The 15782-nt window shown below is 46.8% G+C and overlaps 1 protein-coding gene across 1 annotated transcript in view; it reads left to right on the forward strand.

The window, feature by feature from the left end:
- The window catches only part of LOC113451315 (polyunsaturated fatty acid lipoxygenase ALOX15B-like), a 43623-nt gene extending 28823 nt beyond the window's left edge, over positions 1-14800 (forward strand). Inside the window, exons 8-14 of the mRNA XM_026722681.2 lie at positions 57-260; positions 967-1053; positions 5286-5455; positions 6625-6746; positions 9037-9137; positions 11171-11341; positions 13869-14800. Of these exons, the coding sequence (XP_026578466.1) occupies positions 57-260; positions 967-1053; positions 5286-5455; positions 6625-6746; positions 9037-9137; positions 11171-11341; positions 13869-14048 (1035 nt within the window). The 3' untranslated portion in view covers positions 14049-14800. The remainder of the gene's footprint in view (positions 1-56; positions 261-966; positions 1054-5285; positions 5456-6624; positions 6747-9036; positions 9138-11170; positions 11342-13868) is intronic.
- The last annotated feature ends 982 nt before the right edge of the window (positions 14801-15782 follow it).

Genomic DNA, 15782 nt, shown 5'->3' on the forward strand with positions numbered 1-15782 from the left:
CACCCTTGACCATCAAGAGTCTCAACGAGATCTTCTTCCTCCATGTTTGACTTTAGCTCAGCCAGCAACCCGGTCCTCAAAGTCCTATCTTTCTGCCCACGGATGAGGAGTGGCTCTGGACCTTAGCCAAGACCTGGGTGCGAAACTCCGAGTTCCACACCCATGAGGTGATCGCCCACCTGCTCCGCAGCCACCTGATGTCCGAGGTCTTTTCAGTGGCCACTCTGAGGAACCTCCCCATGTGTCACCCATTGTACAAGGTGAGTGTCATGCTCCCCGCACCCCTGTCAGAGCCTGAATCTGCAGGGGAAGATGACCCGGAACTGGAGCCAACAGAGATCGAGGGGCGGATTTGTTGGCTTGGGAGGAAAACGGGAGGAGCACGCCCAGTCAGGCCAGGGCCTTTCGGGATTGGGATGGCTTGTAGGCAGGGGGGAAGGGGAGCAGGATGACCAAAAGAGGCTAAGCATGAGAGCAGAGCTCAGGTGATGAGCAGGGACTACCCCCTCCTGATCCAAGAGCATGGAGAGTCGAGAGAAGGCGGGAACAGTGCAGGGTAACCCAACTACTCTTCACAAGGCGAAGCATCAAGGGTGGATAGAAGGCAGGAGCAGCACAGGTTAGCCCAACTATTTGGGAGGACAGCGCCCCGCCCCTTTTCACAAGACACACCAGGAGACTGAGCCTTAAGGAGACGCTGTGGGGAGGGGCGTTTGTTGGGAACAAACCCTGAATTCCTAGAGCGTCGAGTGCCGACTTTTGAATTATCCTGGATTCCTGGCATTCTTCCTGGGCTGGTTTTCTGCTCCTTTGGCTTCCTGGATTCCTCCGCTGGATTTCTTGCTTTGAGTCCGTGGTGCTCACAGCGTTGGGCTGGACTATTTGCAGCCGGGGCGGAAGAGAAGTTTCCTCCAATGGTGGTTTAGCTTGAGTAACCATGGTTTCACGCTTATTTTCCTGCCACAGCTTTTGATTCCTCACTTGCGTTACTCCATCCACATCAACGTGTTGGCCAGGACTTTCCTGATCAGTCCAGGAGGCACTTTTGACAAGGTAAGAGGACCTCCATGGGCCAAGCATGATGCGCTTTGACGGGGGGAGAAAAAATAGCCCGTTGATCCTGGGTGACCCAATTCAGGTAGTCCTTGAATTACAACCACAATGGAGCCCAGCATTTGTACTGCAATGCAAAGACAGCTCCTCAGGTCAGTTGCATCCAATTTCGTGCCGTGCCTGTTAAGCGAATCGCGGCAGTCGTTAAGTGAACCGTGCTGCTCTCCCCCAATCCCTTGACTTGGTTTGCTAGGAAGCATTGGGTGTGATGACCCAAAGGGCGTGGCACAAAGGTAACGTAGATAATCAGTAGACCCTTTATTAGCTCCAACTTGGCCCCCAAATGTCCTGGTTACCTTCTGGGCTGGAGAAAAACTCTCCTTTCGGCTGCAGAGGTTCAAGTCCGAAACGTGGTCAACAAAAACTAAGTCCAATCAAGCCAAACTGAAGTAAGTAGTTTGGCAGGGCAGGAGCAAGAATTCCAGACTTGAAGGCACAGCAAAATTCACACAGTTGGGAAGATGCCAGGGACACAGATAAGCCAACGACAACACAAGATAAACTCATGTTTTCTCCCAGCACTGCCTCACACAGCCTGCCTTTCTTTTAAACTCTCATTCCCAGGTGTGGCTAATGGAAGGGAATCAGGGCCCTTTCCTCCCCCATAAGCCATGCAACCCACGTTGCTCCCTTCTCCATTCCTCCCTCCCTGCACTAGGATGAAGAAGGGGTGGGCCTGGGTCTTCCTCTGAACTCTCTCTCCCTTGCTCTACCTCTCCCTGCTCTGCCCAGCCAGACTTTGCCCTTCCCCAGTTTCCTTCACAGCCAATGGAGCCCCACTCACGCTCCCTGTCAGCTGTTGTTCTGACCCAAGCCTGGTTCAAATTAAACAAACTGTATAAAAGTAAACCTTTTTTTAATGCCGCGCTGGGAATTCAGTGCATTCCGAGCCAAGAGACATTTAAACCTAATTGTCTGATATCAAAAGCAAGCCCTTTCAAGGTTGCAAAGAATAGTAGACTAATTACTAATTAACTATGCACTGGCAGAAGTTTCAAAAACAAACTGGAGTAAGCAGGGCTTCAACGAGAACTCTGAGCATAAAGAACTTCTTTGCTTCCTGCAAAGAACACATCCCCAAGGGCTGGTTTTTATCCCTTATGGGAGGGTTCATCAGCTTCCAGCCTTACTCCCAAGTCACCTTTGCTGCTTCAGCTTTAGGTGCGTGTGCAGGGGAGGGATTCTACCTGGTTGGACCAGTTCTATAGAACTAGTTGTTATGACTCTGTGCAGTTCGGAGAAGCAGCAAATTGCACCACTGGCTGCCCCCTCCCCTCCTCTCCCTGCCCACTCACTCCTTACCTGGCAGGTGCGCCATCAAACTTGCCTGTTAAGTTGCTATTTTTCCTCCCCCCCGCCCCCCGCCCATCAACGGTTCTGCTGTGCCGGGAGATTTAGATTAGCTAGAAAGCAGGAAATCATTGGATTTCTTGCTTTCTAGCTAATCTAAAAGCAGAACTGAACCTTCCTTAGGACTGAAGCTTCTATTTTTCAGTGCAGACTCAGGTAGCAGATTGCAGAAAGGTAGACCTTTGAGTGAATCTGTGATTCTGTGAGCAACTCAATCTGCCTGCCTGCTTTGCCTGATTTTGGGTAAAAGTTGCTCTCTTTTTAAATAAAAAAATCCAATATTTACATACATGGCGTGTTGTGAGTTAATTTTTTTGGTTTGCTTGCTAGCAAATTTTATGAGTTTATCTGCAAGCAAATTTTATGTGAGAGACTCAGGCAGCAGACTGCAGAATGGTAAATCTCTGAGTGAATCTGTGATTCTGGGAGCAACTCAATCTGCCTGTCTGCTTTGCCTGAGTTTGGATAAAAGTTGCTCTTTTTTAATAAAAAATCAACATCTACATAAATATTTAAAATATTTTACATACAAGCCATGCCCACCCAGTCATGTGACCACCAAGCAATGCCCACAAATTAGGCCACGCTCACAAAACAGGTTGTTAAGAAATTTGAATCCCACCCCGATCACCGAACCGATAGTGGAACAGGTAGGATCTCACTGCTACCTGGGATGTGGCTACCATCGTAAATACATGCTGTTTGCCAAGCAGGCAAATTTTGATCATGGGGCCATTGGGGCTCTTGTGACGGTCGCAATTATGAGGACCAGTCCTAAGTCAATATTTTTCAGTGCTCTTGGGCATTAACTAAATAACTGTAAGTCGAACTACTTTTAGTATGTATGGAGGCGCTACAACAGAGGCAAATGGGGGGCAAATGGACAGCCTGTTAGTGGGAACATCACCTCTGTCTTTTGACAGCCTCTTGTCAACAGGCAGTAGGTCAAAAAAGTCAAGATGGCGGCCACAACCAAATATCTCCGACTCCTTTTCTGCTTCCTTAATGGTGTAAAAATACAGCAGAATTTGGATTATATAGCCATGGGCCTCATCTTTAGGAACAGAGTAGAGTAGAGTAGAGTAGAGTAGAGTAGAGTAGAGTAGAGTAGAGTAGAGTAGAATATTAGATTAGAATAGAATAGAATAGAATAGAATAGAATAGAATAGAATAGAATAGAATAGAATAGAATAGAATTAGGAATAGGAAGAATAGAACAGAACAGAACAGAATAGAAAATAAAACAGAATAGAAGAAGAATAGAAGAAAATAGGAATAAAAATAGGAATAGAATAGAACAAAACAGAATAGAAGAATAAAATAAAATAGAATAAAAATAGGAATCAAATCGAATTGAAAATAGGAATAGAAATGGGAATAGAAATAGAATAGGAATAGGAATAGACTAGACTAGACTAGACTAGACTAGACTAGAATAGAATAGAATAGAATAGAATAGAATAGAAAATAGGAATCAAATTGAATTGAAAATAGGAATAGAAATGGGAATAGAAATAGAATAGAATAGGAATAGAATAGAATTGAAAATAGGAATAGAAATGGGAATAGAAATAGAACAAAACAGAATAGAAGAATAAAATAAAATAGAATAGAAAATAGGAATCAAATCGAATTGAAAATAGGAATAGAAATGGGAATAGAAATAGAAATATAGAAATAGAACAGAATAGGAATAGAACAACAGAGTTGGAAGGGGCCTTGGAGGTCTTCTAGTCCAACCATATGTAAGTCTTGCCTTTCTTGACCTCCCTGGGACCCTTCCTGGCTTTCTTCTTCGATATGAAATATCCAAATGGGAATAATCCTGAACCATGAGCCAGATGTGTGCCGCAGCTGCCAAAAAAGCCAAGGCCAACCCCAGGCTGCGTTAACAGAGGGCCAGCACCAAGGTCACGTAAAGGGTTAATGCTATTTGATAAGGCCTTGGTGTGACCCCAGAATCCCTCAGCCAGCCAGGCCTGCTTTGCTTTTCGCCTGGCCTCTAGAGTGGAGAGATCGCAGAGGAAGGGATTAGAAGAGAGTAAGCAAACTGCAATGGGGATCGACATCGTGCGAAGGGTTCATACTCTTTTATAATGCCTTGGTAAGGCCAACTTGGAATGCAGAACCCAGTTTTGGTCTCCAAGATGCGAAAAGGACGTTGAGGCTCTAGAAAGAGCGCAGAGAAGAGCAACGAAGGTGATTAGGGGCCTGGAGGCTGGAGCATATACCACGAATGGTTGCAGGAGTTGGGAATGTCTACTTCAGGGGTCTTCCAGCTTGGCAGCTTGAAGACTGGTGGACTTCAACTCCCAGAATTCCTCCTCCAGTCATGGTTAGCTCAGGAATTATGGGAGTTGAAGTCCACAAGTCTTAAACTTGCCGAGTTGGAAGACCCTTGATCTAGTTTAATACAAAAAAGGACTATGGATGATCAGGGGTTGGACTAGAAGACCTCTAAGATCCCTTCCAACTCTACTACCATATTCTGTTAGTCTAACAAAGAGGAGGACTAGGGGAGACATGACAGCAGTCTTCCAATATTTGAGGGGCTGCCATAAAGAGGAAGGGGACCCACCTATTCTGCAAAGCTCCTGAAGGCAGGACAAGAAGCAACGGGTGGAAACTCATCAAGGAGAGAAGCAACCTGGAATTAAGAATTAATTTCCTGATAGTGAGAATAATTCACCTGCTTGCCCCCAGAAATTGTGGGTGCTCCAACACTGGATGTTTTTAAAGAAGGGATTGGACAGTTTGAAAGGGTGGACTAGAGGACCTCTGAGGTCCCTTCCAACTCTTCCTACTCTGTATTCTTTGCACAGGCCATTGCCACCGGGCGCCAGGGATTAGCGGTGCTTCTCCAACGAGCCACGGATGATCTGACTTACACCCAGCTCTGCCTCCCGGACGACATCGAAGCCCGGGGAGTAGGCGGCCTACTCCAATACTACTACAGGGATGACGGCTTGAAGATCTGGGAAGCCATAAAGAGGTGAAGGAACTTGGTCAGAGAGTCGGGGAGGGGTCTTCCAAGCTTCCCCCCTGCCCTTTGGTCTTCTCCCAAGAGGTCAGCCCGAAACTTGGAAGGGGGAGGGGGCAAGCTACCCAGATGGCCCGCCATCCTAATTCAGCCTAATGAACGAGGGTTGCAAGGGGTGGTGGGTTGGAGTCCCATCGTGCAAGAGGAAGAGGTCTGGATTTCGGCTCCGTAGTTGCCTCCGGAGGTCCGGCTCTCCAACTCGTGTGACCATAAAAGTTGGAGAGAAGAGGATCTTGGTAGCTCAGGGTTGAAACCACGTTCTCTGAATTTGGTGGTTTTTTTAGAGGGTTCCCAACTAGGGGACGTTATCAGTGCTAGAAGAGAGTGTGGAGAGGAGGAGGAGGAGGAGGACTGTGGGGTCCTTGGTGCTATCCGAACGTGGTGGTTTTCAGTCAGACGTTTCATGGCCCAGCTAGGGGACGCCATCAGTATTAGAAGGGGGAAGGTGGTAGCGATGGGGGTACTGCAGGGTCTCTCCTCCACCACCTCCTACTCCTCCACCTCCACCACTTCCCTTTCTATTCCATACATCACACACCCTTCTAGCATGGATGACGTTACCTAATTGGGTAATGAAATATCTTCAAGAAAACCGCCAAGGTTAGAGACCACCAAGAACCCCACAGTTGTCTCTGCCTCCTCCTCCTCCACCTCCTCCTCCTCCTCCTCCTCCTCCTCCTCCTCCTCCTCCTCCTCCTCCCTCCTCCTCCTCTTCCTCCTCCTCTTCCCCCTCTCCACAAACCCCCTTTTCTTCTAGCACTGATGACGTTACCTAGTTGGGTCACGAAACATCTGCAAGAAAACCTCCATGCTTAGAGACCACCAGGGACCCCACAGTCCTCCTCCTCCTCCTCCTTTCCTTCCTTCCTTCCTTCCCCTCCTCCTCTTCCTCTTCCCCTTCTGCTTCTCCTCTATTCCACAAACTCTACTCCCTTCTAGCAGGGATGACGTTAACTAGTTTGGTCATGAGACGTCTGCCAGGAAACCGCCAAGCTCAGAGACCGCACCAAAGACTCCACAGCCATGAACTTGGTTGGGTTGATGTTGGGTGTGGAAAAGGAGCTTCGGGCTAATCCCCCCTTTGCCAGGAGAGACCATTTATGGCTCCTCCCTCCTCCCAGCTTCGTCTCAGGCATCGTCGGACTCTACTACAAGAGCGATTTAGCCGTCCAGGGAGACGCCGAGCTGCAGGCTTGGGTGGCCGAGATCTTCGACAAAGGGTTCCTGAGCAAGGAGACTTCAGGTATTCCGCCCGTGGATGAGGAGAAGAACGTTCAGTTTTATCTTTTCCTGGTGGTGTCGTTTCCATTCCATTCTGTAGAATACAAGGGAATTTTCCACTTATGACCAGGGATTAAGTTGGTTTGGATCGGTTCTCACGAACCGGTTGTTAAATTTACACCTGGTTCGCTAAACCGGTAGTTGAACCGACTGGCTGGCCCTGGAATCTCCATGCAGCCCATTTTGGATGCAGGTAAGTGCAGAGTCAGTGTGGGGGCTCTGGGAGGGGGGAAAATGGCCCTTGTAGAAGTTCTGGAAGTCCAGAAACAGGCCTGTTTTTGGCTTCCGGAGGACCTCTCGAGCCCGGGGAGGCAGTTTTTGCCCTCCCAGGGAAGCCTCCAGAGCCCGGGGAAGGTGAAAAACCACCCTCCTGGAAGTTTCAGTAGGCCACACTGTCGAGGTAATTCCCCGTTAGGAGAATGAGCGCATACAGGGAGACGTATTTGAGAGAAGTGTTTGAATAATACACACACAGTACACAGATACACTGTACAGTAAATGTAGGGTTTTACTTCCAGAAAGGTTTAAGCAAAGTCCAAAATAAGCAGTCCAAAAGTCATTCACAGGTAAATCAGTCAGTTTTTCAATCCAGGGATAATCCAAATATCAAAGTCCAGTATCAAACACAAATCAGTAACAGACTTACATTAAATCCAGTAATATCAGTCAATTTGAAGAAATGGAGCAAGGGCAATACTTTCCAACAGAAGGAAACAGAGATATACTTACACTCTCTTCTGAGACTCAGACTAAGACAAACCAGGTTTCTGGCTCCATCTTATGGCCGTTTGAGAAACCACACCTAATTACAGTTTTACATTTTCTTAAAGATACAGTTTTAAAATGTTTATCCTGGTTTATATATTTCTAACCCAAATAGCTGTTAGGTGACTCATATTCCTAACACACACACACCATGGCCACACCCGCCCAGCGACTGACCAGCGAACTGGTTGTTGGCATTTTTGAACCACACACCTGCTTACGACCATTTCTTTAGTGACCGTTAGACACTATGATGTCCCTGAAAGAAGGCATTTAAGTGAGTTGTGTGCACTCTTCTAAAATCTTTTGTTTCCTAGGGTTGTCAAGCAAAATACTTTGGCTATTAAGAGAATCAATCAGTTGTTAGCGAATCAGGCTTCCCCTGGTGAGTTTGCTCGTCAGAAGCCTGCTGCAGATCACACACACACACACACACACACACACACACACACACACACACACATATATATATATCTTCATTTAATGACCCCGTAATCCCTTACAGGGTCGAGACTTTTCTCACCACAGTCGTTAAGTGAAGCACTGCTGTGGATAAGATAATAACCCGGTGGTTTAGTAAATCCGTCTTCTCCCAGTGACTTTGCTTGTCAGAAGGTCACAAAAACAGTGACCTCGGGATGCTGTGACCGTCATAAATATAAGTCAGTTTCCAGTGTCTGAATTTGGATCATGTGACCATGGGGATGCCATAACTGTCATAAGTTCAAAAAACAGTCACATTTTTCAGTGCCGCTATAACTTTGAACAGTTGCTAAACGAATGGCTGTAAGTCAAGAATTACCCTGTAGTTGTAAGTCAAGGAACCACCCGCCTAGTATTTTCTCTGTTTTTTTGTGCGTTCTCCTCTTTCTTGTCTTCCTCTTCCAACAAGACACTGTCGGGCGCACGACCGTGTGACTTCACTTAATGACCGCTATACAAACGGTCAAAAAACCGGATCCAATCCCACAGGGGTTATGACTGGAACGACGGGTGGGATGGGCTGAGCTGTAAACGCACAGGGTGTCAGGGTTCCAGCAATTGCCCAATTAAACCATGAGTCTCGAGCCATGCTTCAAATGAATCCAAAAGATTTATTGGGAGTAACATGTCAGCATTGACGAGCCAACTCTGCCAGATGTAATTTACGGTCCGCTGTGACCCTGTTTCCCCACCTCCCTCTGGATGTGTCAAAATCAGATTCTCCAACGAAGGATATTTGAGGGCAGGAGATCTGGAAGCCTAGGCTACAATCTTTGTAAGATAAGCGTGGAATGTACTTCTGGTTTTAATTGCCGTACTGCTCCCTCAAGGGGGCTTCTCACCCTCTCCCTGCTTATGGCAACTCGAAAACGGGCATAGGAATGCTTTACGAGTTGACACAGGAATCACGATGCGTCCCTCCATCCCTCGGGAATCGCGGCTTGGCCTTCCTTCCCTTGTCCGTGGGGATTTCAGCTGGACTTCTGCTGCCCTTTTCTTTACAGGCGTCCCTTCCACCATTTCTTCCATCCCGGAACTCGTCAAGTACCTGACCATGCTGATCTTCACCTGCTCGGCTTACCATGCGGCGGTGAATGGCGGGCAGGTAGGTGCGGTGTTGCCGGATCCTCCCTGGATGAGGAGACATTTGATTGGTGGCTGGCCACGATCCCCTGACTGTGGGTTTCCCATTGATCCATTGTTTCATCCCTCCCTCCCTCCCTTTTCCTTCTTTTTCTTCCTCCTTCTTATTCCCATTTCTTTCCTTGTCCCCTCCTCCCTCCCTCCCTCTCTTCCTTCTTTCCTCCCTCCCTCCCTCCATTCTTATTTCTTCCTTCCTTCCCTCCCTTTTCCCATCTCCTTCCTTCTTTCCTCTCTCCCTCCTTCATCCCCATTTCCTCCTCCCTCCCTCCTTCCATCCCTCCCTTCTTTCCTTCCTCCCTCCCTCCCTCCCTTCTTTCCTCCCTCCTCCATTCTTATTCTCATTCCCTTCCCTCACCCTCCCTCCCTCCCTTTTCCCATCTCCTTTCTTCTTTTCTCGCTCCCTCCTTTCTTATTCCCATTTCCTTCCTCCTCCTTCTTTCCTCCCTCCCTCCATTCTTATTTCTTCCTTCCTTCCCTCCCTTTTCCCATCTCCTTCCGTCTTTCCTCTCTCCCTCCTTCATTCCCATTTCCTTCTCCCTCCCTCCTTCCATCCCTCCCTTCTTTCCTTCCTCCTTCCCTCCCTTCTTTCCTCCCTCCTTCCATTCTTATTCTCATTCCCTTCCCTCCCCTCCCTCCCTCCCTTTTCCCATCTCCTTTCTTCTTTTCTCACTCCCTCCTTTCTTATTCCCATTTCCTTCCTCCTCCCTCCTTCCCTCCCTCCATTGTTATTCCCATTTCCTTCCTTCCTTTTTCCTTTCCTCCCTCTTGTCCTTTCTGTTCCGACTTTCCTCTTGTCTATTCTTCCCTCTCTCCCTCCTTCCTTTCCTTTTCCCCTTTCCTTCCTATCTCCCTCCCCTCCCCTTCTCTACCTCCCTTTTTCCATCTCCTCCCTTCCTTCCTTCTTTTTCCCATTTCCTCCCTATCTCCCTCTCCCCCGGCATGGCACCGTGATGGCTGCCATCTTGCCTTTTTTGACCCAACCTGGTGGAAAAACCTCCACCCCTTTTTCCCCTTTGGTAGCTCTCCTTCTCCTCGGCTCTTTGGGTCCCTCCAACCAACTTTCTCGGCGTGACTTTTCCTTCCTTCCTTCGTTCTCGTTTCTCTCGTTTCCTTCCTTCCTTTTCCTCCCTGTCTATTCGAAGTCGCGCATTCCCCTTTTTCTGAGGATGTTCTGGAACAAACCTTTTCTTTCAGCCACATTCAGGCCGTCTCCCACTTACAACCAAGCGAGCCCAACATTTCCGGAGCTAAGCGAGACTTTGATTAAATCGGTTTTGCCCCCCCCCACCCGCCCCCCGCCCCCATTTGACGACCTTCCTGGCCACCGTCGTTAAGGTTCCCCATCAGGAGGTCACCAGTTACCCCAATTAAATCATGAGTCTCGAGCCAAACTTTATTAGGAGTAAACATGCTGGCATTGCCTGGATGCAACCGGCCCTGAGACACAGAATTCATTGTCACCTTTGACCCCGTTTTTCTCCCTCCCACCCCCTGGGTGTATCGTAATTCATATCCTCCAATGGGACACCTCCCTAGCCCAGAGTCATCGATCAGGCTCTCCAGTTAGATCATTGCGTGGTAGAAACTTCGGTCACCTAGTTACTATCTTTGAAAAAAAATTATGGAATGCATTTTCAGTTTCCAAGCTGCCGCACTGCTCTTTCAAACCCCTTTCCTCCCCCTCCCTTTCTTGTTGACAACTCTTTAAAAAAAAAAAAAACCCAGAGAAATATTTTACGAGTTGACAGCAAGCGTGAAACACGGTCCCTTTATTTCCAGCGCCGTTGTAACTTGGAACGGTCTCTAAGCGAATGGTTGTAAATGGAGGACTTTACCTATGCAGCGTTTCCTTTCTGGGAATTTGGTTGTTTTTTCTTTGTGCAGGTGTATAAAATCACACACAATTCAAAGGCAAGCGAGATTGTCGTTGGGTTCCTCCTGGGTGTAGCTAAGTCTGTTTGACGCCGTTTTTGTCCTTTCTCCCCTGGGGCCAAGTTTGAAATGGGGGCTTTCATGCCCAACCTGCCTTCGTCCATGAGGAAGCCCCCTCCCCAGGTGAAGGCCCCCCTCAGCCTGCAAGAGTTCCTGGACACCATCCCGGAAATGAACGTCACCAGCCAGGTGCTCTCCGTCCTCTGGGTGCTGCGGAACGAGACCTTCGACATGGTGAGAGACGCCCTTGCCCTTCCCTCCCTCCCTCTTTCTTTCTTTCCCTTTCTTTCTTCCTTCCTTCCTTTCTTTCTTTCTTTCAGTCTTTCTTCTTTCTCTCTTTCTTTCAGTCTTTCTTTCTTGTTTCTTTTTTTGTTTCTTTCAGTCTTCCTTACTTTCTTGTTCTTTTCTTTTTTGTTTCTTTCAGTCTTTCTTTCTTGCTTGCTTCTTTTTTTGTTTCTTTCAGTCTTTCTTCCTTTCTTGTTCGTTTCTTTCTTGTTTCTTTCAGTCTTTCTTTCTTTCTTTCTTTCTTTCTTTCTGTCTTTCTTGTTTCTTTCTTTCTGTCTTTCTGTTTCTTTTTTCTTTCGTTCGTGTTTCTTTCGTTTCTTTCAGTCTTTCTTTCTTATTTCTTTTTTCTGTCTTCTTTCTTTCTTTCTTTCTTTCTTTCTTTCTTTCTTGTTTCTTTCTTTCTGTCTTTCTTTCTGTTTCTTTTTTCCTTCTTTCTTGTTTCTTTCAGTCATTTCAGTCTAGTCTGTCTGTTGGTCTGTCTTTCTTTTCTTTCTTTCTTTCTTTCTTTCTTTCTTTCTTTCTTTCTTTCTTTCTTTCTTTCTTTCTATTTCTCCTTTCTTTCTTACCGTCCCTCCCTCTTTTCCTTCATTTTTTTCTCTTTCTCTTCCTTTCTCTCTCCTCTTTCTTTATCTCTTGTTTTCTTTTTCTCTTCCTTTCTCATTTTCTCTCTTGTTTTCGTTCATTCGTTCATTTTCCTTCTTTTTATTTCTTTCATTCTCTTCCCCCCCTTTTCTTCTTTTCTTTTCTTTTTCTTGTGTACTTTCTTTTCTGATTTTTTCTTACTTTTTCTCCTTTCTTCCTTCCTTCCTCCCTCCCCCCTTCCTTTGTCTCTCTTTCTTTTTCTTTCTTTCTTTTCCTCCCTCCCTCTTTCATCTTTCTTTCTTTTTCTTTCTTTCTTTTCCTCCCTCCTCTTTCATCTTTCTTTCTTTTTCTTTCTTTCTTTCCTTTCTTTTTCTTTTCTTTTCTTTTCCTTTCTTTCTTTCTTTCTTTCTTTCTTTCTTTCTTTCTTTCTTTCTTTCTTTCTTTCTTTCTTTCTTTCTTTCTTTCTTTCTTTCTTTCTTTCTTTCTTTCTTTCTTGCCTTCCTTCCTTCCTTCCTTCCTTCCTTCCTTCCTTCCTTCCTTCCTTCCTTTCTTTCTCCCTTCCTCCCTCCCTCCCTCCCTTCAGCACCCGGCCTCTTTGCTACTCCCCCCTTGCGCTCAACACCCCCTACCTTCTCCCCCCCCCCCTCTGCCTCTCCTCACTTAGAAGCACGTCGGACTCCCGTGACCCCACAGCCACTTGGTCTCTCCATGGACCAGGCCAGGGGGGACGAAAGCAGGGTTGAGACTATGCCACTGCCAGGGGCCAGATGTGGTGGAAGAGAATGGCGATGGTGACTCCAGCAGGCGCAGACAGACAGACGCGCACGCACGCACGCACACACACACACACACATACACACGTCCTTCTGCTTTTTCTGGGAGGTTAATTGCAGGCACCGTTTGCGGTCTGAGCTTTGCATTCTCTCCAGGACGTGCATCCTTTCGGGTGTTGCATCACGGCCAGCATTCAACCTTCTTGAGCAATTCCCGTTTTTCAACGTTTTTTTTTTTTCAAATGTACACGAGAGCAACCTTCCAGATGACCTCGTGGGGGGGTGGGGAGCTGCCCCAAAGAAGAGAGGGGAGGGGTCAAGTTATTCTCCAAAGCCCCTGAAGGCAGGAGAAAGAAAACAACGGTTGGAAACTCATCAAGGAGAGAAGCAACCTAGAACTAAGGAGGACAATTAAACAGTGGAACAGCTTGCCACAAGAAGTTATGGGTGCTCCAACATTGGGAAGTCTTTTAGAAGAGACTGGAAAAATTTGTTTGAAATGGTGTGGGGTCTCCTTCATTTAACAATGGCAATGATTTAATCTTTAATTTGCTTGAGCACGGTGGGGTTGGTCTAAATGACCTCCGAGGAACTTTCCGACTCTGTTATTCCATTATTCTCCATAGTTTTCCTCCAGAAGTGGTGAATGCTGTAACACTGGAGGTTTTTAAGAGGAGATTGGACAGCTGTTGGTTTGAAATGGTATCAGTACACCTGCTTGAGCGGTGGGGGGCTGGACTAGATGACCCCTTCCAATGGCTATTCCGTTATTCTCAATAGCTTGCCACCAGAAGCTGTGAATGCTCTAAGACTGGAACTTTTTAAGAGGCGTTTGGATAGCCATTTATCCAGAATGATACAGGGTCTTCCTGCTTGAGTGGGGGTGGTGGTGGTGGTTGGACTAGATGGCCTCTAAGGTCCCTTCCAACTCTGCTATTCCGCTATTCTCAATAACTTTTGTCCAGAAACGGTAAACACTCCGACAATGGGAGGTTTCTAGGAGATTGGACAGCCCTTTGTCTGAAAAATGGTACAGGGGGTGGGCTGGGGGTGGGTGGGTTAGACTAGATGACCTCCGAGGGCCCTGGCCAACTCCTGTCTATTCTCTCCCGCTTCTGCAGAAACCGCTGGGCTACTACGACGAAGAGCACTTCGTGGAGGAAGCTCCAAAGCGGCTCATCAGCGGTTTCCAGGAGTGTCTCCGGCGCATCACCTCGGCCATCGACAGCCGGAACCAAACCCTCAGGCTGCCTTACACTTACCTCTACCCCCCCAACATAGAAAACAGCACGACCATCTAAGGACGCTGCCTCGCTCAGCCCGCGCATGTTGCTAGTCCTCAACGAGGCTCCCCGCTCCTTTTTTTTTTTTTTTTTTTCGTCTTCGAGGATATGAAAAGCATTTTAGCACCAGAAATGTCCAAATTCCACTTCTGGGAAACCCTCCAGGGCAACAGAAGAGGCAAAGGAGAAAACTATCACGGATATCATTGTACAGCTTAGTCCTCGACGTACGACCGAAAGTGAGCCCAATGGTCCTGTTCCTAAGCGAGACTTTTTTTCTCCAAAGGGAATTCCCCCACCCACCCTCAACGTTATGACTTTTCTCGCCTCAGTTGTGAAGCAAATCCCTGCAGTTGATTAACTTAGCGACCCGGTCGTTAAGTGAATCCGGCTTCCCTCAGGAGGAGGCAAAGGTCGTTAAGCATGAAACACGATCCGAGGTCCCTTTTTTTGTCAGTGCCATTGTAACTTTGGTTGCTTTGGTGTAGGGTCTCCCGCTTGGGGGGGGGGGGTTGGACTAGATGACCTACAAGGTCCCTTCCAACTCTGATTCTCTATTTTAGATCTTTTAGATCTGCTAAACGAACGGTCGTAGGTCGAGGACTAGCCGCAGATCCCTTCTGTGAATTCAGGGAAGCTGACTGAGCAATTTTGCAGTAACTAATTGGGGGACCAAATGGTCTTTTTGCAACCAGACATGTCAAGAGCGCCTGATATTTTTCCGCTACCAAAATAAATCCTGTTTTAAGCAACTTTCGAATTTTCCTTTCAAAGAAATGCTGAAATTCAAGTTGTTGTTTTTTCATCTCTCTCTCTCTCTCTCTCTCTCTCTCTCTCTCTCTCTCTGTGTGTGTGTGTGTGTGTGTTGACCCGTCTTTCCAGACTATGACAAGAGTTAAGAACGCCCAAACCCGAAAAATTACTTTGCAGTTGTCTTGTTTTGCAAACTTGGGTAAATTACTCCAAAATTGAGCAAAAATAGGTGTGTTTTCCCTTCTCCGAAACGACCCACAATCGCATTACACAATCATGATAGAGACACTTAAATGGATTTCAAGGGTTTTCTGTACATTATGCATTGCTTTCACACCAACCTTGGCAACTTTAAGATGTAGGGACTTCACCTCCCAGAATCCCCCAGCCAGCTCTTTCCCCCGCCACTTTGCCGAAGTCAAGATATATTACACTTGCATTCCCACCGTCTATTAAGAAAGTTCCCCTCCATGGATGGCTGGGGAATTCTGGGAATTGAAGTCCACAAGTCTTAAAGTAGCCAAGGTTGGAGACTCCTGATATAAGACGTGTGGACTTCAACTCCCAGAATTCCCCCGCCGGCTTTTTTTCCCCACTTTGCTGAAGACAATATTACAATAATAAATGACTTTGCTGAAGTCATTTATAATTCTGGCTTGTTTTGTTGCACTGCATTTATAATTCCAGCTTGTTTTCCTACATGCATAATCCTGGCTTGTTTTTCTGCATGCATTTATAATTCCGGCTTGTTTTCCTGTGTGCATTTATAATTCGGGCTTGTTTTCCTGCGTGCATTTATAATTCGGGCTTGTTTTCCTGCATGCATTTCTAATTCGGGCTTGTTTTCCTGCATGCATTTCTAATTCTGGCTTGTTTTCCTGCATGCGTTTCTAATTCTGCATTGTTTTCCTATGTGCATTTCTAATTCTGGCTTGTTTTCCTGCATGCATTTCTAATTCTGGCTTGTTTTCCTGCATGCGTTTCTAATTCTGCATTGTT

Source organism: Pseudonaja textilis, chromosome Z (assembly GCF_049901715.1).
Source record: "Pseudonaja textilis isolate UNSWEBS1 chromosome Z, rPseTex1.2, whole genome shotgun sequence".
In the NCBI taxonomy this organism is placed as follows: Eukaryota; Metazoa; Chordata; class Lepidosauria; order Squamata; family Elapidae; genus Pseudonaja; species Pseudonaja textilis.